This window comes from Argiope bruennichi, chromosome 9 (genome assembly GCF_947563725.1).
Source record: "Argiope bruennichi chromosome 9, qqArgBrue1.1, whole genome shotgun sequence".
Lineage (NCBI taxonomy): Eukaryota > Metazoa > Arthropoda > Arachnida > Araneae > Araneidae > Argiope > Argiope bruennichi.
Window position 1 is genome coordinate 74,636,123 of NC_079159.1, and position 27,744 is coordinate 74,663,866.

The 27,744-nt window shown below is 26.2% G+C and overlaps 2 protein-coding genes across 2 annotated transcripts in view; one reads left to right on the plus strand and one right to left on the minus strand.

Annotated features, from left to right (window-relative positions):
* Nucleotides 1–2,728: 2,728 nt before the first annotated feature.
* LOC129985199 (centrosomal protein 43-like) lies at nt 2,729–5,991 on the minus strand. Its single transcript, XM_056095136.1, has one exon. It carries the CDS (start codon nt 5,852–5,854, stop codon nt 4,523–4,525), a length of 1,332 nt encoding a protein of 443 aa, XP_055951111.1. The 5' UTR covers nt 5,855–5,991; the 3' UTR covers nt 2,729–4,522.
* A 260-nt stretch (nt 5,992–6,251) lies between these two features.
* Nucleotides 6,252–27,744, plus strand: part of LOC129983997 (uncharacterized) — a 31,164-nt gene continuing 9,671 nt past the window's right edge. Inside the window, exons 1-15 of the mRNA XM_056093742.1 lie at nt 6,252–6,383; nt 13,330–13,471; nt 14,509–14,730; nt 18,056–18,165; nt 18,593–18,691; nt 18,878–19,042; nt 20,158–20,241; nt 20,606–20,709; nt 21,293–21,397; nt 21,537–21,609; nt 22,125–22,231; nt 22,331–22,725; nt 24,623–24,852; nt 26,080–26,249; nt 27,689–27,734. Coding sequence (XP_055949717.1) covers nt 13,365–13,471; nt 14,509–14,730; nt 18,056–18,165; nt 18,593–18,691; nt 18,878–19,042; nt 20,158–20,241; nt 20,606–20,709; nt 21,293–21,397; nt 21,537–21,609; nt 22,125–22,231; nt 22,331–22,725; nt 24,623–24,852; nt 26,080–26,249; nt 27,689–27,734 — 2,017 coding nt within the window. The 5' untranslated portion in view covers nt 6,252–6,383; nt 13,330–13,364. The remainder of the gene's footprint in view (nt 6,384–13,329; nt 13,472–14,508; nt 14,731–18,055; nt 18,166–18,592; nt 18,692–18,877; nt 19,043–20,157; nt 20,242–20,605; nt 20,710–21,292; nt 21,398–21,536; nt 21,610–22,124; nt 22,232–22,330; nt 22,726–24,622; nt 24,853–26,079; nt 26,250–27,688; nt 27,735–27,744) is intronic.

The window sequence follows — 27,744 nt, forward strand, 5'->3', positions numbered from 1 at the left end:
AAACATATTTAGATTATAAATTTTTATTTTCTGTAATATTATACTAACTTCTTACTAAAACATATACCAATAAAAGTATTTTCATATTTTTATAATATAAAATATTCTAAATAAAGGTTGGAGAACTTATAAAATATAAGATTTTTTTTACTTTTTTTTTAAAAGCATATACATCTTAAATTTAAATATCACCAGGAAGGTGGCCTGGTAAAATTTCCAGAAATCTATTTACTTTATTTTTGTTGAATTTAACTTAGCTTATATCTCTTAGGTAATTTCCTATGTCAAATCTTTTCTTTTAATTACGGTACAAATATTATGATGAAAATATTAAATTTATAAAAATGAAATAATATTTCATAAATGAACAACCATTAGCTAAACAGAAAGACAACTTTTTTTTTTTTTTCTGGAATAGAAAGGAAGAGATACTAGCACTTAAGAATAAAAGAAAATATTTGTTAATCCATCATTTGCAGAATAACTAAATATCTATTTTTATAATAATGAGCAGTTCAGTTTTAATAATTTTAAATTATGAATTTTCATTTTCTTTGCATTCTATGTAATACAATAAGTACATTAGACTCTCAATCATCCAGCAGGAAACAAGCCAATGGATAAACACAGTAACAAAAATGTTTCATAAGAAATTCATTTTAACAATGAAACCTAAGTTTATGAAATAATGTATAAAAAAATTCAAAATTATACAATAAATAATTAATATAATTCAAAATTGTATTGTTTATACGATTAATGAAATTTGTATGCATTAAATTATTTTCCCTTTAATGCTCCCACATTTACTCTTTTTTAGACTATAAAAGGGGTCAGATTGATGCAAAGCCAGAATATAAAAAAAATCTACTTAGTTCATTTAAGAGGCTTAACAAAATGTATCTCAAACTGTAATTCAAGAGTTTTTAAAACCCTTACTATCATATGAGCATGGACTTTTTAGATTATAGTTTTTACAAAGTTACTAAATAAAATTACATCTGATGAACAGAAAATATAAATCTACTTCACAAAAATGCCTAATAAAAGTATGGAGAAAGATGTTATAGTTTAAGCCAGGCCTTCATTAGCCTTTTCAATTAGCAACAGACTGTTAAGGTGAAACCCATTTTGAAAGTGATGTTCATCCACAAAAAAATTTTAAGCTACCCTAAAGCTGGGGAAAAAGATGTAGAATAGAAACAATATTAATGATGTTTTAATTTAAATTAATTATTCAGCAAATTTTAATTATTGATTTTGAAGCAAGTTTTTTCCATAATTTTCATTTATGCATCAATAAATAAATAAATGCTGCATACCTTTTTGCAGCCATAATACTTTTCAGTATAATCCAAGACCAGTAGTTTAAGAAGTCATCATTTATTTATAAAAGAAAAGCACTTACTTTCAAATTTTGGAGTCAAAGTCATTTTTCCCCCCCTTCTTACAGCAAACAATTTAAAGTATCAAAATTGATGTTAGAACTAAATTATTCATATAGGATTATTCAAATAAACAAGTGCTTAGGAAATTAGAAATCCTATGAAAAAATTAGATTGAACCACAACTATAATTTTTATATACATTTCCTTGAGTATGCCGTTTCGATTTCAGAAAGAAAAAAAAAATCATAATTTTACAGTAGAAAGTTAACAGTGCTACAATAATTAGCATAAAATTGAAAGTATCAGAAATATTTCTGTCTATATAACTATACATTAAGCAATTTTTCATTTAACTACGACTGCAGTGACTAGAACACTAACTCTAAATTAAGTGTCAAGCCCTTTTTCCGAGCAATGAAACATTTATCCCACACTCAGGGCCAATAGTTTTGCAATGAAATCTGGGAAGGGTAGCCATAAACTAATTGGAATGCAAAGGGGGGAAAAAACTATAATTGCAGTCGTTGAATAAGCAAGAACAAATGCAATTAGTAGGAGTGCACATATAATTTAATATCTTCACACTATCTTTTAAAAGAGAATTTACTATATATACTTTTTCAAAAATAAACGACTTATTTGAATGATAGTGCTTTTTTTATGCATCAAAATATGATTTTAAAAAAAATTTAAACCTCATATTATGTGTACAATATTTGGCTAAGATCTATTCAATAGTTGGTTTAGCTCCAGTATACGGCCTCAACCAAATTGGCAATAAACGATAATTTCTGGCTGCCATTATCGACATCCATACTCTTCTTTAAGGTAACCTTAAACCTTATCTCTTAACCTTTAACCTTAACCTCTAATTTTAAATTTCATTAATTTTATATTTGTTTCATCCATTTGCTGTTAGCTCCTGCCATTTCCCGTGTGGCCATGTTGTATTTTTCTATTTTTACTCATAGATATGGAACATATGTTAGTGTGCCAATTAAGGATGTTGTTGAAAAATTTCAAAATATGTTGCAGAATAAAGGGTTTGGATTTAAGGTTTTAAAGTGTCAGACAATAAACCGAGGCCTAGTTTTGGAAATCCTGGAGTTACTACCAGCCTCAAAAGTTCTGATTAAGAATCACAACATACTAAACAAACATGCATTACTGGCGACTTCTTGGCGAAACAAAAATGGCACCAATAGGCCGTATATGGGAGCTGTTCTCAATAGTTTTTGTTCAAAAGTTGCCTAACACTTATTTAATTTGGATCACTGTATTTTTTCATACAACAAACAGCTTTGATGAATTGCTTTTATTTATGGCAAGTAAAATACATAAAGAAACAAATTAACAAAACATAAAATATAATTGATTAAAATACAAAATATTTCTTTAAAATGAAACATATTGTTTTCATTGGCACACAATTCAAAAAATGACATCTCAATCACAAATTATTCATTTCCCAAATTTATCAAATCAAAAGTAACAAAGAATAATTTTTGATATTAAAATACAAGTTGTAATTTACAATAAAAATATATAAATTAAAACTTACTAGAGTCTCATTAATCCAAACTAATCAAGATATTTATTAAAATAAAAAAATTTTCAGTTCATAAAATTATTTATAAAGTTTAGCATGAAAATAAATATATAAATTAATAATATGAAGTTAAATACATATTATACGGCTGCTCCTGTTATACTATGGTTTCTTTAAAAACTGGTATATGAGACATTGACAAAATATTCAGATAGGAATGGCAAAAATCTGAAAAACTGTAGTATAAAACAATCAACATGATAATTTGCTTTATATTGCCTTACAATATATTTAAAAAATGACACTTTTTTTATCATTGTTATTTTTGTTATTGTCTCAGCACAGAGTTCAAATTAAACAAATATCAAATAATAGATATTTAGATTTACAAGACTCTAGAGTAGTTTTTTACAAAGTATTTAATTTTCACATCAATATATAATATTCTTTTACAGTGAAATTTAAAGAAATTCACTAATGATTTTTTAAATTATGAAATAAAAGCACACAGAATTTGTATCTATGTCTTTTATCTTCAAAAACAATCAATGATCCAAAAAAAAATCTTATTAAAAATGGTACATTTCTAAACATTTTGGTACATTTTCTAAATTTAAAGAATTTAGTTTTTTTAAAAAAAATGAAGTTCTTAAAACTAAATTATGAAGAAGAAAAAAGTTTTGAAGTAAAAGACCACTGCTAAGAGAGATTAATATGAACAGTGGAATATTTTTAAAGATTCAATAAGAATGTGACTATTCTTTTCATGAGATTATTAATAAAATCATGCAAATCTTAAGAGTGATTTAATTTTACTTGCTATTCTTTGTACATGCGACACAGAGTAATTTCAACATTCTAACTTGCAGACAATCATAGTTCTGCTAATAGAATAATACCTAAAAATGTTAGGTTGAAATCCACTTTAATGTGCCACTGTGTAATAATAATAATGGTCACCCATTATTATTATTACTACTATGGTAATAATCGAAAGGACAATCAAGTGTTACACCAGTTACCTATGCTGAATCATTTACCTTCACATCCAAATTACTTCTTAACGAAATGGCATCATTAGTGATGTAATAGGACCAAAATTTAAATGGATTTCACTGTATTTTTTATTAACTTATCATATTTTAATCAAATTATAAAAAATAGATTAAAATACCTGTTTAGTATCTAATTTTGAAATACAAAATTAAAATTCAAAATGTATTTCAAAGTTGACACAAGCATTTTTTTTTTTTTTGTATACATTAGTTTAATGATGAATGTTAATGACTAAAGCATTACAAAGTTAAAATCTTAGTATTACTTTTAAATTTTTGACTCGATTAAGATCCAAATATCATTTATTCACATTTCCCCTCCATCACTATTTATTTTATTAATGTTCTTAAAAATATTTCCCATATTTAAACAAGACTAGAAGGATATATTGTGATAATGGCATACTTTGATATAAGAACAAGCTTGTAAATGAATTGTAAAATAGAATATTATGTGAAAAGGCACTATAATATCACTTACCAAGTGCAGTATAGAAAAATGGAAAGCTTTAAATAACTATTGAATAAATTTAATTCTTAACTGGTTCTACATGATCAACGCCATCCACTACACTAATTTGAGATACTGTCTGATCTGAAGTAGCATCATCCCCTAATGATAAACTGCTATTTAATAAATCATCTAATCCAGCTGAAAAGTCTCCTTCAAGTTCCTCTTCAATGCTTTCATCTGAATTCAACTGATGATCACTGGATTCTTCAGTTGATTCAAGATCTGGATCCTTTTTAACAATATCTTCCTTTTCATCTTCTTTCATTTCTTTATTATCAAATTTCTCTGAACTTGATGCTAACTTTTTAGTATCCAAACTGGGAAGAGTTTTTGGTAACTCTGCAGAACTGAAATTCCAATCTTTGCCCTTTGTTGTAAGAGCAGGTAAATCTTTTAATGATGATAATGTACTCTTTTCAGTACCTAATAAAGCAGATCCATTTGATTTATTTTGTGTATTATCTTTGAAACTACTCGCTGTAAAAGGATTTTCACTCGGCAGATTTAAAAAACTGGGCTTTTCAGATGGTATTGGATCATCAAAAAATGAGTCATCTTCAAGATTTAAAGAACTTTCTTTTTCTTTAAAGATACTAGAAGATTTTTCATTTGTAAACACATCAGATATCTTAGTTTTTTCCTTATCAAACATTTCTAAGCTAGAAGATTCATTTTTTAGCTTTTCAATAATGCTAGAATTTGATTTCCTAAAAGTATCAGAAGTAGAGGTTTTCTGTTTTGCTTTGATATTTTCTTCGGATAACATGTTTTTCCCAGAGTTGTCAAATTTTAACGATGGAAAAGCTGACGTAGATACGCTATCATTTGATGTCAAATTTTCAAAACCATTTTTTTCTTTCACTGGAGAATCCTCTGAAATAGTTTCTAGAGATGTATGGATGCTTGCACTAAAACTAGTGGTTTTTTCTGAACTTAAAGACTGAGATACCTTTTCTAATTCAAAGGATGGCTTATTTTTTAAAAGAGCAGAAATAACAGGTCCATCAAATTCGGTGTTTCTAAGATTTAACTCTTTACAAAGATCAGTTCGATTTAAATAAGGTGAAGACGTCGCTATTTCAGGATCAAATACGGAAATCGTGAAGTTAAGATTAAAATATTCCAAAAATTCTCGTACCAACGACACAACTAATTTCCCATCCTTTTTTTCCACAAATTCATCAAACTTCTTATTAAACAATGGAATTTTTGAGCGCAAATTGCGTTCTTCTTCAAATGCAAGAAGTACTCCAGCTCGCAATTCAGCTTTTATTTTATTCAAAAAGCCACATGTTTCTAAATTTTGAATTATTAAATCACGCAATTCCGTTTCTCCTTCAGCATACATTTTGGTCGATGTCAGTAAAGCAGATGAATTTTGTTTTTAAAAATACTGAAATCGAAATAATACGTATTTAAATTGTAAAAAAATTCAAACTTGTTTATCAGCCATTTGTTTATATTTACATAAGAATTTCAAGCTCACTTCAGTTCAGTTCTATTAGTTTCAAGAAAAATCTTAGACATAAAAATGATCAAAGCACCTTCTGAATTTCCAAGTATTTTCGAAACAAGCAAAACTATGCAAATATTTCGACTTGGAACAGTTTAATTTATTTACAATAATGGTTTGGGGTTCCCTGGACAATAATGTTGCAATTAAACTTTTACCAAAGCTGTCGAAAAGTAATGACCAATTATAGTGTACAGAACTTTCGCAGCTCTGCTATTGGCTGCTTCTCTTGTCACTTTTTGTCCCGTTTATAATCATAAAATATTATTATGTACGTGTCTTCGCTGCTTTCGTTGCGTGCTATTTGTATTTGCATATTTTAATATTTTCACGCATTCGTAGCTATAATAACCGTATCATGAATGTAAGTTTTTACATTTTGATCATTTTTTTATCGTCATAAATATGAGTACTTTTTATCTGCTTCGAAATCGGCAGGTCATATACTTTGAACTTTTAAACGTGTCGCTTTAAATTCCCTTTTCCAAGACTTTTCAATGCAGTTGAAATAAAATGAATTTGCTTTTCTATCCTATTGCTACTACCCTTTACTCAGTAATTTTATTAAAATTCCATTTTTATAAATAGATTGTAATGTATGTTTTTAAATTACAGTATAGATTTTACCGACTCTTCCGTTCGTCTTTGCATGGTGTCAGGTTATGGAATCGCCAGTCGAATAATATATTAAAATGCATCTCTATATTATTTGTTTATGAATCAGTAAAGTAACAAAAATATAAGCATTTTCATTTATTTAGACAGCTACATCCCTAACCTTGCAATAAGAATAGTAGTTTTCCTTGGTTTAGCCGATTTCAATGTCAAATGATGTTAACTACTTAGCATAACAAGTTGAAAACATGTTATAAGTAATATTCCTCGTAGAACATGTTACACAGCATGTGTATAATTGTTTGATTAAGTGTGGTCGTTAAGTTATCTTTTTTATTAACAAAATAATAAGAATAATGATATACTAGATACATGAAAAAACTGCTCTTTGATTTTTAATGGAATTTTTTATTTGAAGAATATTAAGTGTTTTATTACATACGTTTTACGTTACATATGATATAAAGAATTTTACCCTAACCATTTTAATTTCATTGATTTTTATCCAATTATGTGAATCAGTTTTTTTAATATATAGTTTGTATTAAATGATCAAAGCAGTTTTTATATTATACACAAGGAAAGTTGGTAGATATCTGAGTTCAGAACTTCTTATAAACTATTGTGATCTAATAAAGATTGACCAGTTTTATCCATAAATGAATTCAATAATTTTTTGTGCATCCAATAATTTATGTATCTGTCAAATTCCAATATGTTGTAAGATGGAATAATAACATTAGTATAGAATTTGTAGAACAATTTATGATTTCTTTTCTGAGGATAATATGATGAAAAGTTCTTAGTTTCAATAATTCACACAACTTTCAAAATAAAAGAAATGTACTCGCAAGTTATTTATTAAGTTATACTATTTAAAAAATAATTTTAATTGAAAGTGATTCATGAAATATATTTTTAAAAATTATAACATCTGAAGTGAAAAAATTTCTAAATAGATATTTAAGCAAATCATTTTACACTTAATTGTGCATTTGCGTTAAAGAAATATTGGGATTATTTTTATAGTGAATTCTTCATTATTTTCTGTCATTTTAAAACCATTCTTATTATCAAGTTTTGTACTGCTTTACGTTTATCATGTACTCATATTTTCGGCTATCAAGACATTTACATTTTTAAAAAAATCTTGTAATTTAGAAACGGCAGATTATAATCCCTATTTCATCTTATTAATTGTAAAAAATAATACAATTTCATTTAAGAATTAAATTCCAGTTATTTATTGAAATATTTAATATGTGGAGCTTAATAAAGGCCAGTAGATATAAAACTTGCAGTCTTCCTGTTGATTATGACATCTTTACACATCACATCAGAGTTAAATTAGATTTAATTTAAAATATTAGATTACTTAGTTATGTTTGTAAAAAAGTTTTTGATTATCAGATCCAGAATAACATTATATACAATCAGAAAATATTTGTAAAGGATCGTATTTATGGAGAACACCATAAAAATAGAAAAATCAAGCATAATCTTTAAAGCATACCTGTGTAGTAGATAATTAAACACTGAACAAGTTTAATTTAAAACTAAGAAATTGTTATCTTTGTATTTATGAAATTCTGATACTCTTTAATATAAATTATTAAATTTCATACTTAAAAATATTTGATTAGAAAACTGCCTTTTAAACACTCTGTTAAAGATATAAATTATTACAAGAAACTAAAGAAGTAGAATATTAAATAAGGTATTTCCCTGATCATTTTTAACGTAGTTGGAAATTAAAATATTCTATTTTTACTTGCATACTTTTAAATGAAATATTCATCCAGAAAATCCATCATTTAAACTTTTTTATTATATTTAATTGATATTTCATGTGAAATGTTAATTTTGTCAAATTCCCACAGACAGTTTAATAATTATTAATTATAATTTCGTTCTTCTCATCTACTTTAATCATTGGATTATTTTATTCCCCTGTCCTATTCAGTAATTATTTATGGAAAAGATTTTATTTATACAGAGTAAAAGAATAATTATTACTTGAATGGTAATAATTATTTTTATAAATAATTATTACCATTGGGGAAAAAAATAATAATTTGGGAAAGTATAAATTTGGGAAACTAAAATTTTTATCATCTACTTACATAAAAAGAAGAGAGGTACTTTCATGTTTCATCCTTTAAATCCTGTAATAAGAGATTTTTGGATTTTTCATTAACCCATAATCTAAAGATTAAATAAATCTTAAAATAATATTTACTGGTTGTATTTTATATAAAACTTTCAATTATCAGTCATTGAAATTTAAGAAATTAAATAAAATTTTTTTATTATTTATATTTTATTGAATTAGAATTTTGAAAACAGTAGAAAATTAAAGAGATGAATTTCACTGTATTAAAACTGCCTTCCCCTCCCCCCTTGTTTGAAATCTTTTATCCCTCTTCTTTCAAAATTAAACTTACAATAAGTTAAATCATTGAAAATTGTTTTTTAATACTAATTGTTTAAAATCAAAATTAAAGTTATTTTTGGCTTTAACCAAATTTAGACCTTTTTTATTGTACTTTATTTCAATACACTTTGCAATCTGAAATACTAATTAAAACTTTTGAGAAAATATATTTTTGCCATGTAAACATCTTAAGAATTTTACAAAAGAATTTTGCATCATTTTTGTAAACATTCAGGAAGCTTGATAAATTTGCCTTTATTTGTGTCCTGTAACCTTGAATATTGAGGAAGTATTTTTCATTTCTTTGTTTCTTCCCTTCCTCTTTATCAACATCTGGCACAAATGTAACTGTAATTGTGTCACCAGACTATGAAAGGAGGCAGTTTTGATTTATTTTTTATTTTCTTTGTGAAAAAAAATATTTTTCACTTTTACTTCATTTTTTTAATGTAAAGAATGTAAAAAAAAAAAAAAAATGTTTTTATAATGAAAATAATTAAAAATTATTCAAATTATTTTAAAATTTTATATTATGAACTTTTTTTATTAAGTTAAAAAAGATTTTTATTAATTATCATTGAAGTATCAGTTATAATATATTCCCCAACAAAATATTAAATACATATTTAATATTTATCTTGAGATAAGCAAATCTACTTTACATTTTTCTTATATTATCCACTAATTCCAAAAAAAAAAAAAAAAAAATTAATGTTGTATTTTTTAGTTTAAAAAAATACAATATGTTTTAAATATTTAAAAGTTATATTGTGTATCATTTTTTTTCATAACAATTTTTTTTAAAAATATTAAAATTAACAACTTTAGTAATTGCATTCCATGTTCATTCATACTGCATGGTAATATTAAATAAAATTAGAAATTTAAAAAAATTATTTTTGTTTATATAGTAATTAAATTTTAAAGTAAATTAATTTTTATTGCAACTCCATTAAAAAATCACCATCCTTTATTCTTTATGTGGAAGGCAAATTCATACAGAATTTCTTCCTAAATACAAATATGCTGAGAAAATGTTAAAAATTTTTTTTTTTTCTACATCAAATATTTTTTAATGCTTTAAAAAGTTTTTGATAAAAATTTAATGCTGTGCAATAAAAAAAATTAACTTCAAGCTTTAAAGAATTATAACATTTTTATATATCAAATTATATTACAGAAAAGGGCTTTAGTGTTTAGAAATATGCAAACTTTGAAAAGAATAAAAAATAAACTTTGGAGGATATATATGTAATAACAATGAAAATTGTTTAAATTTCATTGCAGCATTAAAATGTATGATATTGAGATATACCTAAAAATTTATATATATGTATATAATTCCTTAAAATAAGAGAAAAAATTAGTGGCATTTGAATTAGTATCGTAGGAAAGGTCTTTTGAATTTTCAGCTGTGTAAAAGTCATTTTCATGCTATTATATTTTCAAAATTATCACAGAAAATGTTACAATTTTGTTTAATTTTTAACTAATGAAAAATTTTTATAAATAACTCTGAAGCGCACATTTTGGATTTAACTTCATTTTCTTTTTTCTTCATTTTCTTCATGAAGATGGTCAACAACAAAAACACCTGTGTGCTCAAGGACACAAAAGTATAATATCAGAAATGTTCCCTCTGGCATTTTTACTGAGAGAATCATAAAAATAATTTTGGCACACATTGATTCTGGAAAGAGAATCTTAAGTATATCTGGAAAAAAAGCTGTGCTCCATGGGAACTGCATTGTCATCAACTTTTAAAAGGATATATTAGAAATAATAAAATAAAAAAAAGAAGGAATTTGGATAAGAAAGTAATAGAAAATTTTAGAATAAAGTAATATAAAATAATTTATGAAAAAAATAGGAAATTAATTAGGATTTAAATTTGATTAAGAGATAACATATATATAAGTGGTTATCAAATATTCGAAACACCAGAAACAAATATGAAAATACAATAAGATGGTTTGACCATCATGTGATACAACTTGGATTTGTCTGATAATCAATTCATACAAGTCCTGATAAATGTTTAGAGAAATATTGTACCTTTCTTCATGCAGCTGTTGTGAAGTGTTCAGAAGAGATCTGCTTGAGGGTATCGATTCTGGATTGAATGCTCTAAAGTAGACCATAATGGTTTTATTATATTGTAGTTGATGGACTGTGCAGACCAGTTCATCAAACCACAATTGAACAAGTTCTGCTGTATGAATTGGAGCATTATTTTCTTGGAAAATACTATTTCCAGCAAGAAACAAAGTTTACATTATATGAGGGATTTGTTCAGATAACACTTCTGCCAGTGATCCTTCCTTTCAGTGTTAGGATTAGGACAGCAGAAAATCACAATATGGCTGCCTCTATCATGGCAGATCTTTCTCCATGCCAGACAGTTGAAAGGAGACAATCAAAATTATAGGCTTGCTCAGATATCCTGTTGTGTGAAACTTGATTTGTCTGACCATGTAATTGTCTTCCACTTATCAGTCAACAAGGTTTTATGTTTATAGCAAAGTTTGACATTTATATCCGTCGCAAATTCTTGGGAATTGCTGTTCTGCTATAAATGTTTTATTTATGAATGTGCCTTCTAATTGTAATTATTGCAACTGGAGAATTCAGATGCTAAATCAGCTCTACATTCACTTTGGCTGCCATTATTATCTTTTTTAGACATTACAAGTGCTTTGGTACCCATTGTTTCTTTCGCTTAGTTTCTCCCTCCATCCACTATTTTGCTTTTGCCTAGCTTGTCTTGCTGTACTGAGCTGTCATTACTTTACCTCTATAAATACCTAAAGCTGGGATGTTTCAGTCAGAGTTGCTTCAGCTACTCAGGCTCTCGTAATAATTCTTCTTTGAAAGTCTATGAGATCTAAAATTTTTTGCTTCTGACAAAAATCCAAAATATATACAACTTTATTAAAGCTACCTCATAATACTATGATTCGTACTTTTTATATTAAAAAAACTGTTGCCTGGAATTATATTTTATTGCTTACAAAGTGCCATTTTAACTGTCATTTTTATTTGTAGGTGTTTCCATTACTTTGATAATCAATTGTATGTATTTATATACATACAGTATGAAAAAAGTATGCATTTTAAATCGCTATCATACTTTTCTATTTTTCACACATATATTCAATCTAAATTGCTTATAAATTTGCACATTTATGTATAATATATATTGCAGAACTGTAAGATTTACAGTTTGTGAATGTTTTGGTGTATTTCATAAATTGATAATAAGATTTTGGACTAGGGAATTGAAAAAAAAAAGAATTAAGTGTTGTTGATTTTCATTAGCTTGGAAATGATTTGAAACCTCATGATTTTTGTCTATATGTTATGAAGATTTTCCTTTGTTATACAAAAATACAACCATGGAAGTAGAAATAAAAACCAATGTTATTTAACTGAATAAAAGATAATTTCGAAAAACAATTGAGACTTCTCACCAAAAGGGGGGGGGGAACAAACCTCATTATCATTTGTACTGCTGAACAATATATATGCTAAATAATTTTATTTAAAATTCTGCTAAATGTTCTTTTAGTTAAATAATTTCGAAATATTTGAAAACTTTTATTTTAATGTAGATACACTTTTATATTTAATCAAAAATTGTGCTTCTTATACATACATGTTATTAAAAATCTTAATAAATGGCTTTTTTTTTACATAGATGAGTATTTTAATTAAATTTCCTGATTTCCTATAACACATATTCATATTATAATTTATAACCAGTGGGTGTCTGCTGCATCTTATTAAAAAAAAGTTCTCTTTAATTATATTTATAGTTTCTTGTTGAGTTGATTTAATTACAGATATCAAATTCAGTGCTTAATTAGAAAATTAATATGAATTATTCTGAACAGTATCAAATATTATTTACTCCCTGTTAATAAAATCAACTGTAATACAGTTTTAACAATCTTTTAAATATATTTATAATGTTTTTGATTTAAAAAAAATTCTGAACCAAAATTGTGTATTAAAAAGTTGTTAAGCTTTTAATAAAATCTAATAATATCTTTATAATATAACTATGATTAACATATTAGTTTTATTATATAAAGTATATTTCTACTTTTTTTATATGAATTTTTATAAATTTGTGATTAATAATTAATTTAACAATTTGATTATGTTCAAATTATATATTCTGTTTTCAAAAGAATAATCTTTACTATTTATTTTCTATCAATTAGTAATCAATTAATTTCTATTAAATTTTTTTCCCCAGAATGTGACAAAAAACATGTTTTAAGTCCCAAAGGTATGGGAAAACCTGATATACCTACTTTATCTACCTTTGAATGTCGCAGTGTTTTGGATTCCATTCAAAATGAATTTGAGCAGCTGCAGAAAGAGGATTGCAGTTTGAGGTTTGTTGTGATTTTTTTTTTAATTTCAAAATAATGGCATATATAATTCAAGATATCCAAAGGCTTTCTAATCACAATTATAATGATTATTTATTAATTGTATATTTTGTACCTCTGCTCAGAAATATGAGTTTCTTTGGCTATAACACATATTCATATTATAATTTATAACCAATGGGTTATAAATTATAATATGAATATGTGGTTGAATATGTATACATATGAATATGTATACATTCATTATGGGTTTTCCTCATAATGAATGTAAACATATAAATAACTGTTGTCAGTTTTAAAAAAGTCATCCAATTAGATATGCAAATTTCAATCATAGGAGTAAATCTTGATTACGAACATTCAAAGACAAATTTTATTTGTGGAATAAACATGTAATAATCTCATTTTTAGTGATCTCAGTGTAATAATCTCATTTGTGTGATTAAAAAAAAAAATTTATAACTTTAATATAAATAATTTTTCCACTTGGATGTAGGCATACAATTAAAAACCAACCATTATGTTGTGGATTTAGGATTCATTATTGGAAATTGTACTAGAGCATTTGTAGTTCAACTTGCAAAATTGAATGAACTGCAGTCTATTGCACAAAGGTCTTTAAAATTCAATGATTAATTTGTAGAGAAAACGGCATTAATACATTGGTTGCTGTATGACTTCCATAGATTTGCGGCTATTTGATAAATTCACACTTACTAGTTAATAACATTAAATTTTTTCAACTGCAGTTAGGAGACAACAAAAAAAGTCATCTAATTTTATATATGACTGAATCATTGGAATAAATCATGGGGGAAAAAAATGTGTGTGTATCATTCTTTGCAAAAATACTTCTATCTCAAAATATGTATTTTTGAATGAATAATTTTGTTTTTGTTTAATTATTCATGCTTTATTAATTTCCATTACTAGCAGAATTAAGATAAATAGTGTAATACCTTTTCTCTGGTAATCACAAGCTTAACAATTTTCCTATATTAAACAATGCACATTTATAAATATTTTTCTTTAATTTTCAGCAAACTACAACAGGATTTAACTGACCTCATTGCTCAACGGAATATACTTACTAAACGCAAAGGCTTCAATGAAAAGTATTGTGTTCTTTGTTGTTCTGCATTTAATCTGCTTTTCAAACGGAAGTTATCATGCCATGATTGTAACTTTTTAGTATGCAGGTCATGCTCCTCTTGGGATTATTCCACCAATCAATGGTTATGTAAAGTATGTGAAAAACAGAGGTAATTTTACAGATGATGTTGAATATTATTTTATCAACTGTTATTTGTATCTGTTTGAAGTATTCTTGTTTCAATTATAATTAGAATGTATTTGGTATATTTTTAAAAATAAAACTAAGTCTTTTTTCTATAATTGCTTGTTTCAAAAGACCTGGAAGGGGAAATATATAATTTAATATGCTGTTGTGAAAATATATCACTAGATTTGTAAGCAGATTGTTATCTGTGCAAATGTCTCAATTTGTTAAATAAGTTATATGTGTTGTTTGTTTATAAAATAAATTCAAAAAACATTTCAAGCTTCAATGTTAAATTATTCCAAAAGTGATTGTATATTATAAAGACTCATTAGAATTGTTTAAAATGTAGTTATATTGTTTTATATTAAAATTGTTTCAACTTTTTATATGAAATATTTAGTTTATTAGTTTTTATGTAATAAAACAAGCATTGAGTATTCTTAATCTTGATGATTTTTGTTTAACCCTTTTGTTAATGACCTGGCCCAATCAGCCATACAAATTCTATACTAGAGAGGTTTCTGTTTTAAACAAGGAGTGTTAATAAATTATTATTGCTTTTCTTGATAACACATTTTTTTTTATACGGAAGTTTGTTGCATGGGCGAAATGACTTGAAGACACATGTTGTCTTTTATTTGGTTTATAGGTAACATCAACAACAAAAGGCACATGATTACACCATAGTGTAGTAGGCCTAGAGGACTACTCATAAAACTTCTCGGGAGATGGAAATTTTGTTCTTCAGTACACATAGTGTAGTATGTCACACTCCCCCTGGTACCACAAATCAAGTTCACTTCTATTAGGAAAAAAAAAATATATACTAACATCAACAGTGAGACCACATGATATTTACATGATTGGCAGCTAGCTCCGCCCAGGAAGACCATGTGGTTAACTGAATTCTTAACAAGGAGTGTAGGATGTAAAACAATTGATCACTAAGGGTCTCTTCATTTTTTATCCTGCTCCCTTGTTTTAAACAGAAACTGGCAAAGCAGTATAGAATTTGCATAACTGGTTGTGCCAGGTTAATAGTGAAAAGGGTCAGTAATATTTTTTGAAACAGAGTCATATCTTCATAAACTGTATATAGGTACTGAATAATGGAAGTTTTCCTAAAAATTGTACTATAAAAAAAATCAAGCTTTTTAGATGTAGGGGTTATACAAAACCCGACTTTTTGAAAAACCGGTTTTAAAATTCAATATTTTCAAAAAAAAAAAAAAAAAAAAAAAACAGTTTTAGCTGATTTTCAAATTTTGTCCAAAAAATAGAATAGGGGAAAATATTTTTTTTTAATTTATGTAAAATAACAAAATCAATATCAAAGTCAAAATATTAAAAAAAAAAAAAATTAAGGATTACATATACATATTACTTACACAAAATAATGAAAACTCAAACAAAAATTTCAAATAATATTTATATTATTTTCACTTATTTTAATTTTTCTTAAGAAAAGAGGATTTTAAAAATTATAAAATATCCAATGAGCATTGGCTAAGTCTTCTTATTTTGAGCACAATATTGCTTGAAATTGCAAATGCTCGCTCATTAACTACTGAGCTTAGTTTTCTTGGCATCAAGTAACAAATCTAAGTTTTTTGTTCTTTTATTCATTGCCTCAAATAATGAAAATTTAGTTTTCAGTGTCTTTGGATTTGTAAGTTTTTCATCTAGTACTTCAAGAAACTTACGAATTGATTTTTCCATAGCTTCTTTTTTTAAAAAAACCATTACTCCGATGAGTTGTTGCTTCAATTTGCTCTTCATCAAAATCAGTTTCCATGTAAGAATTTGGAAATATTCTAGACAGTATCTTTTCCAGATAACAAATTTTAGTTTTTGAATGTAAGGAAAGTACACTAGATTTCTTCAGTGAACTAGAAATGTTTTGTGGATTTTGCAAATATAGCAAAATAGTTGCTAATTCTTTCTATCTTCTTTCTTGAATTTGTTCTTTAAAGCATATAATAATTTCAAACTTATTTCAGTTTTTAATTTTTTTGGTTCATTCAACAGAAATTCAAATATACCTTCACTTGTTAATAGATTGTCATCTCGTCACCCGAAGCCTTCAGCTGCTAGACGAATCAGCCCCAAGACTTTATAAAGTTCTAAAAGTTTAGGATATCCAGCTTCATTCCAAATATAAGAAGAACCAATATCAATCAATGCTAAAATAACATATTCTTTTACTGCTAGAAATCTTCCTATCATGTCCCCCATATTATTCCACCTTGTTTGCAATCAAGAATTAAACTTAATTCCTATTCTTTTTCTTTTTTGATATAATTTCAAATAAGTTTAAAATTAATTTTTGCATAATAATATGAATTCTTTAAACCGGTTTTCTTAATTAAAAAACCGGTTTTCAAACGTGACAAATTTACTTTAAAAAACCGGTTTTTTAAAACCTTCAAACCCTATTTAGATAGATGCTTAGTCTATCTCTTAAAATATTGAATTTCTCAGATTCCTGTTTCCAAATTGGTCTTATCTTTCTTCATTTGTTATTTAAATTTTATATTTTATCAAAAATGTTAATGCTTATTGTGAACTTTTTGTTTAGTAGTATATTTAGAATAGAAAAATTATGAATTCTCTATTAATAATCAAAATAGTAACTGACTGTTAATGTTAGCAATAACTTTATTCTGTTATAAAATGCATTTTATTACCTGATTGGTGCTATTTCGTTTTAAATATATTTAGGAGCTTTATTTATTTTTGCAATGCTTCAACTTTTCTTTTAACTATTGTAATAGTTGAATTCTTCACATTGATTACATTGTCATTATATTTATAATTTTTTAATGCATTTAGAGTTTATGAGCTAAATAAAATTATTTCATTTGAGAGAAAAAAGAGCTCTGTAACTATTTCTTTATATAGTTGGTAATTGGAAAAGTACAGCACCAAATTTGTCAGCATTTGTTAAAAAAAATTATATTAAGATATGTTTGTTGATTATCTTTTTCTTTTTCCTCCCCGTTCCTTTCTAAACAGCAGTTGTGTCTTCCTTCTTGCACAAAGCAGGAGAATATCCATTCCCAGATTGTCAATCTTTTAGATAAAATGTTTATTGATTTATTTTTAATCTCAATATGTGATCGAAAGTGGAAAAAAATGCTTCAGGCTTCTTTACTTTCTAATGCATTCCACATTATTAGAGAACTTTTTTATAGTTACTCATAAAGATTAGAGATTACTTAAAGATTTTTGCACTCTTTCTACTTTTTTCTTCATTTTAATTAGTAAATTAAAAAATTAAATTTTCGTTTTTCGTTTTGTTTTAGACTTTTTAATGCTGCTTCCCGAGATTGGATATGCAATCGTTTAAGGACAAGCTTTAAGCATTTTAGTGCTGCTAAAGCCTTACAAAATTTCTGCCGAAACAGACGAATATGTAAGTTTCATATTAAGTACTTGAATGTATAGACACAAATTATTTTCTAAGTATTTTGCATTTACTGTTTCTTTTATGGCATCATCTTTTCTTTTTTTTTTATGTAGCATAAAATTTTGTTGTATTCATTTTACAGATATTTAACTCTTCAGTATGTTGTGATTATTCTTTTAAAGTGTGCTTTGTTAGAATCTAATGTTTACAAATTATATATAAGATAGTAAAAATAACTGGTAGAATTTTATGCAATAAAAGATTTTTCAAATAATAATTAGTTGATGAAAATGCTCTTTACTGTAATTAGTTAATTTCTTTGCCTGATTATATATTTATCCTTCAAAACAGTTGTATATTGTTTTTAATTATTTTATGTTATTTTTATATTTTCACCAATACACTTTAAATTGCTGTATTAATTTTTCAATAGCTGATAGTGAAAATGATTCTGGTTATGGAGCTGCTGCTGAATTACCTTTAATGAAACTTCTCAGTTCTCATTCATTAAATAAAGATTTGAAAATGGCTGGTAAGCAAAACATATCTTCTTCCTTTCAACATTTATTCTTTTTTTTTTTTTTTAATTTTCCTTGTATGCCATGTATAATGAAATGTAATGTTTTTCTTTTTTATCTGTTTAGTTTAAAAATATTTACAAGTCTAATTTGTATTTTTATCCCCTTTCTAATATATATTGAATGCATCACTGTTTTAGATCTTTCATCTCATGATGGTGATTGTGAAGAGGATGAAGATGAAGTTGGAGATGAAGAAGAGCTTGCTGAAATTCATTATAGCATTGAAACAATTTTGGAAGGCCTTCTTGGTGGATCATTAGATGATGCTTTAGTTGACCAATTATATCCAAGTTCTAATATTTGTTAGTATTGCAGTTGTTTTCTTTTTTGTGTTTATTTAATTTTAGTATGATAATATTTATAGATTGACATATTATCTGTAAATTGTGTCATGTAAAATGCATGATGTAAAAAAGTGTTATGAATGCTCTATAGAATAATAGACCGTTGCATCTGGATTTTCCAAAATTAGCTTATGGTTGCTTCTTGAATAGGAGGAGCTTCTTAAGAAAAGATTTCAAAATGTCAATTTTATTTTTACAAAAATATTTTTATTCGAGCATTTCAAGACGGAAAATTAGTGATGTCAGTTGTTATTCCCATGCATTTTTTAAAAAGTTTAATATATTTTTTGACATACTTTTCTTTGTTTTAGATGTAGATTTATATACATGTCCAAAATAAGGATATGAGATACATTTTTTTGTGTACATGTTATTGCTATATAAAATTAATATATAATTATTATATATAGTTTTATATAAATTAACTAATAACTCAATTTTGAAAATAAGACTGACAAATCAATCCCAAAATGCTATCATGCCATAACATTTCAGACTAGAGGTTTGAATCTTCTTTAAATTTTTTCATGATATGAAAGCAATTTTTTGCTCTTCCAATGATATTTCTCCATATAATTAATAATGCTTTAATTTTGAGTGATTTAAAAATTATAATAAAATATTTAATAAATTTATATGTTTATTAGGATTTATCATCCAATACAATGAACTTATATTTATTGGTAGCATTTCCTTTTGAATTGATGAGCAGAATAATCATCTCATCAAAATATTTTAGTTACTTGATAATGATTGAGTTACTTGATAACACGAATTATCCATTATAAAACAATATTTTGTGAAATTTTTTAATTAAAATCTTGAAAGGTTAAGTAAAGGATGTTAAATTTTTCCTTACTCTTAAAATTTTATAGGAGTATTTAATTTATTAGGAATTTCAAAATAACACAAAATCGGATATGTATCTCGGATAAATGCTTTGAAGTATGAAGAATGTAATATTTTAAATACTTCTATTGCTTGTAGTTTGTCTATTTACAGGTTGTATTATATTCTTATTTGTGTATATTATAATTTCTTTCATTAATATTAACAGTATCTTAATATTTCAGATTTAAATTTGTTTTCTACATATCATGTGAAATTAGTTGAAGTAATTCAGAATTTGTCAAAAGCCTTGCAAAAAGCATTACATAGTAAGTAAATGTTCTATTACAATATTTTAGACATCAAATCTATTAACTACTTTGTACAAATATATGCTATATTATAATGAAGTTAACTACTTCATATTAATTCCTTTAGGAATTCAAATTTTATGAATGTTTGTTGAAAACAAATTATTTTCCATTAAAAATTTTTTCCATGAATTTATAAAATTTAATTTTATTATTTTTGCTTTATTTGTTTAGCTTCTTAGTCATTGTCTCCTGTTTCTGGTTTTGTTAATTACATTTTTTAATTTCTTAGGAAATTCAATTATTTTTGTGTTATTTATTACCTCGGTTATTTTCTCTTCTTTCTGGTTTTGTTACCTTATTTCAATTGCATTTTGTTTAGATTTACCTTCTGAGAATGGTATTACTCCAACATCAGCTCATGCAGCTTTAAAAAGTGTCATAATGTCTCTTGTTGAAGAATGTCAAGATATTCCTCCCTTGCAGGTTATTTATAATCTTTGATTTTATATTTTTATTATTTTCTCAAGTTTCAGTGAATTTGCAAAATTTATTTATGTTTCTGTTACTCTCTTTATCAGGCACTGTTCAAAATCAAAATTCTTTTTAAAAAGTTTTTAGTGTTGAAAATTTGGTATTGTTTTTATTACCTAATATTAGCTTTAAAAATCGATTTTGTTTGTATAAAACTTGTACTGAAAAAGATATATTAGTAGTGTTTTTTATGATAATTTTAAATTAAGAAAATTCATATGTGCATTGTAATAATCTGTGGATGAGAATAAGCAAATATATATTTTGGATTTATTTCAAAGAGATGGAATAGGCATCAATGAAAAATTATATTAAGGAATGAAACGAAAGAATGCTACTCCAATAAATTTCATTTCTTCCCTATATTATTTATTACATATGTAAAAGTCTGTCTTTATTTTATTTTATCTGCTCTTGAATGGATTCATATATTTTAGTCTTATATTCTATAAATTTTAAAATTTACTTATGTTTTAATAAGTTTTTTATTTTGCTTTATTTTAAAACATTTTCTTCTCCCCCCCCCCCATTTCAGTTAGAGGAGCCAAAAGAAGTTGATCTGAATGCTAGTTTGTCTTTTGATTTTGCTAATATATTCTCATCATATGATAGTCTAGTTGCTGCTGCAGTTATAAACAAGGTAATTTTGCTAAAAACTTATTTGCTTTTTCAAGAAATATCTTTATATAAAGAAGGCCACATGCATATAACAATTTTTTAAAGTTTTCTTGTTTTACTATTATTTAAGATTGAAACATTCCTTAATCAAATTACTTTAGGTTGTTGAAGAAAGTCAATCAAAATTCAAACAGTGTGATTTTACTTCATTGGAAAGTTTTAAAGCTGAATTAGGTGAGTTATTTTATGTTGTACATTGATATTGTGATGGTAGTAATGACATGTATGTAGAAGTGGTTGTGACAGTCTCTATGAGATGACCCAGGCAGTGCCAGGTAGAACACTAACTCTAGTATATTGAATGAGACTAGAGAGCGGGTGCTGGACAGTTCGGGTTGAATGGCTGTGAACTGTGGTAGCAAGATGAGGTGCCCACATTGCAATATGTACCAAAACTGTAAATATGTACAATAGAACCTATATTTAACCCTAGACACCGTTTTGTAGTGAGTTCTTTCAGAAGATGGACACATTTGCTCCCACATGTATTTATATATAGATATAATTATTTTAAAGCAATATCATTAATATTGTAAGATATATTTATTTTAATTTTATAGAATTTTTTTTAACATAATTTCATTATTCGATGATAGAGTTATTGCCTTTATGATTTTCAGACTTCAGATATTTTTTTAACATATTGCGATTTATTTTTACAAAATTCGTTTTATCTTATTTTATTTCAGATAATAAACCACTACATACAGATTTTGAAAATGGTAATCATGAAAATGAAACTTACAGTAATACTGCCACTACCTCAGCTCCTTTTGATTTACCTGTTGAATCTGTGGTAAATAAATGAATAATTTACATTTCTCCCTATATATTTTTTTCTTTTTATCTGAGGAGCATTCTCAATGTGTTTAAATTTTCTTCTCTTCATTTACAGCAAATTGAAGAAATAGAAGAAATAACACAAGAATTTACAGATTCAGAAGATGATAAACTTAGCAGCATTAGCAAATGGTCCAACAGCTTACAAAGTATTGATGAAGTTGGAGTTCAAAAGCATCCTGATTTTGAAACATTCATAGATATTGATAATATAAGCAAAACTCCTACCCCATTTCCTGAATTTGGATGCGACTTAATTGATGATCCTGGAAATGAAGAGATTGGAATCATTTGTCATCCTACTGTTGTTACAACTTGGGAAGAAAACTGGCTGTTCAGAAAAAAGAAACGATTACCTCTTTACAGTAATTTAAAGTATCAGCTTTTAACTTATTGTGATGAACCACCATGCATGTTAATTCCATGTCCTTCTGAATCTACAGATGTTTTGTAAGTATCAATATTGATTAGTTGCTATGTAATAAAATATTGTTAAAATCAAAGAACCTTATAATTTCCTACCAGTTTGTCAGTTTATATTTGTATGAAGGCTCTTGTCCTCTAGATACATCATCAATTTTCACCAGTTTCCTCCATTCACTACCCTCTATTTTTGAGAGCAATCTCAAAACTACTATTTCACTGCATATAATTTATGCAGAAAAGCCTTCACAGGATCCTCTAAATCAGCTATTTATTGATTTCATCAATTTTAATTCATATGAGAATTTATGACCTCTAGTTATGTCATAAATAATTATCTGCCTTTCATTTTCAAAAGATATTGCAAAATAAACATAGATGGAACTTCCCCATCCTCAAAAACTGAACTAATTTTGCCACTTAGTAATAATAGCTAACTAATTAGAACATTCCACATTTGTTGTGAATGCTTAAAATCATATTTTAGGTCTTTGGTTTTTTCAGTTAACATGGTGTCTCAAGAATATTTATTTAAAGAAAAAGAACAATATAATAAAATTCAATTGATTCAATAATTAATATTTTTGAAAGGCGATCTAGTTATCAAAAGTGGCTAGTTTAGTATAAATTATGCAAGCATCAAATATCAAGATTATAATGTTATCCAAAAAATTTTTCTTTAGCACTTTTTTTTTAATCATATCATCTATGTTGGGAGTTTTTCATTTTTTTTTCTCTGAAAAATCTCAAGTGATGTCGATTTTTGTATTAGTTGACTTTATTTTTAAATATATACTTTTTAAGTTTGTTTAATATGGTTGCCTCATATAGTGAAGTAAAAAGATTTTGCGACACTAATTTTCATAAAACTGTGAATAATTATAATAAAAATTAAATGACCTTATCATATGTAAATGAAACTTTTACATTTGATAACTCATTTCATTTCAATCACCATTCAAATAATTAAGATTGTTATATTCATTTTACATTTAAAAAAGATATACTATAAGCTGTAAAAGGGGGGTTTTGTTATTGTTTATGTTATTATATTATTTAATTTTCAATTCCTTTCAATTCCTTAAATCAAATAGAACTTTCATTAATGAAAATAATTTAATGTGATGCAAATTCAGTTATTTTCATGTTACTACAATTATTAAATGTAGAAAAGTACTATTAAGCACTAAATTCTTTATAACTACATAATGTCATGTATAACGAAAAAAAAAAAAAAAAAAAAAAAGGAAAATGCCTGAGTCTAAAAATAGATTTTAGAAAAATCCTGCGAAATATGCATTGAAACAATTGTTTGTCAAGGTCCTATGTGGTGTAACATCTTCATTTCTGTCTCTTGGTCTTTAATTATATTTTCATTTATTGTTTAATTATGATTGTTTAAATAACCTCTATAAACTGTGTTTCCTAATCTCTAGAAGAATTAAAAGATTCTAAAAAGATTATCTAGAAGTACATAAGTATTGGCTACCCAAATTCATTTTTGGAATTTTAATTCAGAAAATAATAGAATTTTACTTTGGAAGATTTTACAACTCTTAGGTCGCATACATATCATCATTCAAATGCTAATATATTTTTTAAGTTTCCATTTTCATATCTCTGCTGTCATTTTAATAGATATAAATGAATATGTGATTCTTTATTGCAGAAAAACTTTCTACATAAATTCTAATGAAATAATTTATTCTGCTGGTTAGTTACTTATTCCTCAAAAAATTTGTTCAAACATGTATGCTGAATTTTTGCACTTTAATTTTTGTAAGTAAATATATTAAATTTTCATTGGCGAAAGCCTGCATTCACTTTAAGATAATGCATTTTTTTCCTTTGGAGTTATTGAGTATTGTTGTATGATTGCATCACTGAATAAAGTGAAATAGATAATTATTCTTTTCTCTTTCAGAGAACAAGATGATTTTTCCTCTGAATTATCAGAAACCCATTCTGCTGGATCATTGGAATTTTCAAGTGATCCTGATGATTTGAGCTCTGAAACTGAGAATTCTAATGTTAATGCAAAAATTAGAAAAGAGTTTTTATCTAAGTCAGAAAAGCAAGTATTTGATAACTCTAGTCCTATTTCTGTAGAGAATAAAACAGAATTCCAGCAAAATAGATTGTGCCAATCAAAAGGTAAGCAATGTTTTTTTTTCTCATGACAGCTTACAGTGATTCTTTTTTTAATTGAAAATTTGCTTTTATCACTGTTCTCTCTCTTTCTCTCTCTCTCTGTGTATATATATATATATATATATATATATATATATAGTTTTGCAGATGTGTGGCTGAAAAAAAAGACTAATTGGGGATTTAACCAATTTATTTTTCCTGGGAGGCTGATTTGTACACAAGGGCACAATTGGAACGCATTCATTCAAACCAAAATAAAAGTGACCAAAATTTCTCCCTTTAGTTGTTGTTTCTTATGGCACTTGCCATGACAAGCCCGCTGTTGCAAAGACAGCGATTTTAAGCCGGAGTCTCTTGTTTTTATAGTAGCGCCATCTAGGGCACATTTCATTCACTCATACACAGATCGTAATTTAGACCTGAATCAGAGAGCGATCGCCCCTGATCCAGTACCCCCAGTGGTATTACTTTCAACATAGAGAACTTTGTGGCCACGACAGATTTATACGCGCGTCAGCCACCAAGCACGCAGGGAATCTTCGGCCGGCAGGGTTCGGACTCGCAACCTAAGCGACGCGAATCCAATGCTCTACCAACCAGGCTATCCCGGCCCTTCTCCCTTTAATGATTTTGCTAGGAGATTCTGATGATCTCTTTGATACTTGTTGATTTAGGAAAAGGAATCTTGAATATCTTATGAAGGTATGTTGTAGGCTTTAGGGATTTTTATCCCTTTGCTCGGAGCATGAGAATTCCTGACTCGGCAATTTTTTTGGAGCATGAATTAGAATTAATTAAATGAGAAGTAGGATTTGGAGAGAGGAGGTAGGAAATAGGAGAAAATAAAAGAAAATTTTAAAATAAATATTGATTAATTTAAAATTAAAAAAATAGGAAAACTTATTAGGACTTAAATTTGATTAAAAGATTATTGTATGCACACAAACACACATATATAATAATAATAATATATATAAAAGTGTCTCAATAATGGTTTTAATGTTATTTTTATGCATTGGTATCTGCTATATTGAATAAAAAAGTTGCTTTAAATTCTTGGAATTATTTGTTGTTGCAACAGTTAAATGCATTTCAGTTATGGTCATTTATAGATTGTTTAAAGTAATAAAAGTTATATTGATCATTATTTATGTTATCAGTGCATATTTGCTAAGTATTGAGTTCCTGTTATAGAATGAAAAAAATTCTTATATTTTTCAATTAATTTAGAAGTGAGTAATGCTGGGAAATGCACTTCTGATAGCAAAAATGAAAAGCCATCAAATGTTATGTCAAAGGATGAGGATTTAAAACAAATTAAATCTGAGTCACAGCATCCTCAATCCAGTTCTAAAAATGAAAATAAGAGTAACAAGGATGAAAATGAAATGTCTCCTGTGGTATGATTTTTTTATATATATATTTACTTATTTATATATTCATATATATTAATATATTTTAAATGTTTTATTCATTTATTTCTTTTGAAATTCTTATTAATAAATGCTACTCTTTTTAAAGCTGACTGAAGTTAAACTTTTTTTTTTTAATAATCTGTATGTCTATGGTCTTAATTTATTATTTCTGTTTATAATTTTCCTTTAATTTATTTGAAGCTTTTTCTGCATGCATTTGTTCTATTAGTATGTAGGAAAATGCGAAACATTTTCGATGCAAATGCGAAATGCGAAAATGCAAACATAGAGTTTTTATATTGAACCCATAAGAGGTTTTAACATTATTCATAACTATTCTAAAGAATCTGGATTAAACACATTTAATGTGCATTTGGCATATATATGTAAAAATTTCTTTCTGTTCCTCCAGTAAAATCTAACTGATTGCAATTGACCATGGGTGAATATATAGTTCCTAGTTTCCCTGTAGTGTTTTTAATTTTTAACTTAAAAGATTAACAATATTGGGAAAGAGTAATTTAAAAATCCTTTTGTTCAAATACTTAACAAGATTTTTTCTTTTTTTTTAATCTACTGATTGAGTTCTTTAGAAAAAATAGGCTTTGCCCTGATGCCAAGAAATCAAAATTAATGTATGTCTAGAATTTTCAATAATTAAAGAAGAATTTGCAGATAGTACTTATTATTATTATTATTATTGAGAAAAATTTTGACAAAGGTTGTTAATTATTTATTAAGATTATACTTGTTCCGTAGGTTTGTTCTATGAATTAAATATGTCAAGCAGTTCAATGGAATAGTCACTGCCCTTTTCTTGGTTATAAGAGTTGCAATAAAGCTTGTTATCTAATCAAATTATTTAGTAGGGTAGGAGAAATAAGCATTTAGAGTAATTAAAACTTGTTGTTAATATGTCTTCTCTTTTATTTTTAAGCCGCAGAATAAGGAATTAAATGAGAGGATAGTTTTTTTATCCTTACTATTTTGATAAATTGGGTACATATTTTGAAATGAGATTTATTCATAGCTTTATTCTGTGATAAATCCTACTAGGTGATAAGGAATTTGAATCTATTTGGCAAATTTGTATCTATCAAGGAGTGTGGAATTGTATAAGGTTCAAACATACAAAAAAGAAAAAGATTTTCAATTATATATATAGATAATGTTACTTTTTTTATGGATTTTTTTCTTCTTTTTTTAATTTTTGGAAAATTATTTATTTATGATTATTGAAAAATATTTTCTTTTATACCACTATGTATATAGATTTTTAAAATCTTTAAAATCATTATATTGTCAGAGAGGGAAGTAGTTTAATATCAGTTAGAGATGTATAAAAATTTGCTTGTTTGGTTTTATTTAATTTGAATCAATAATATGAAAATTGTATCATAAAATGTTTTTTTTTTTTTTTTCAGAGTAATGCACCTATTGTTACTCACTTTGGAACACTGTCTCAGCAAGGTAACTTTTG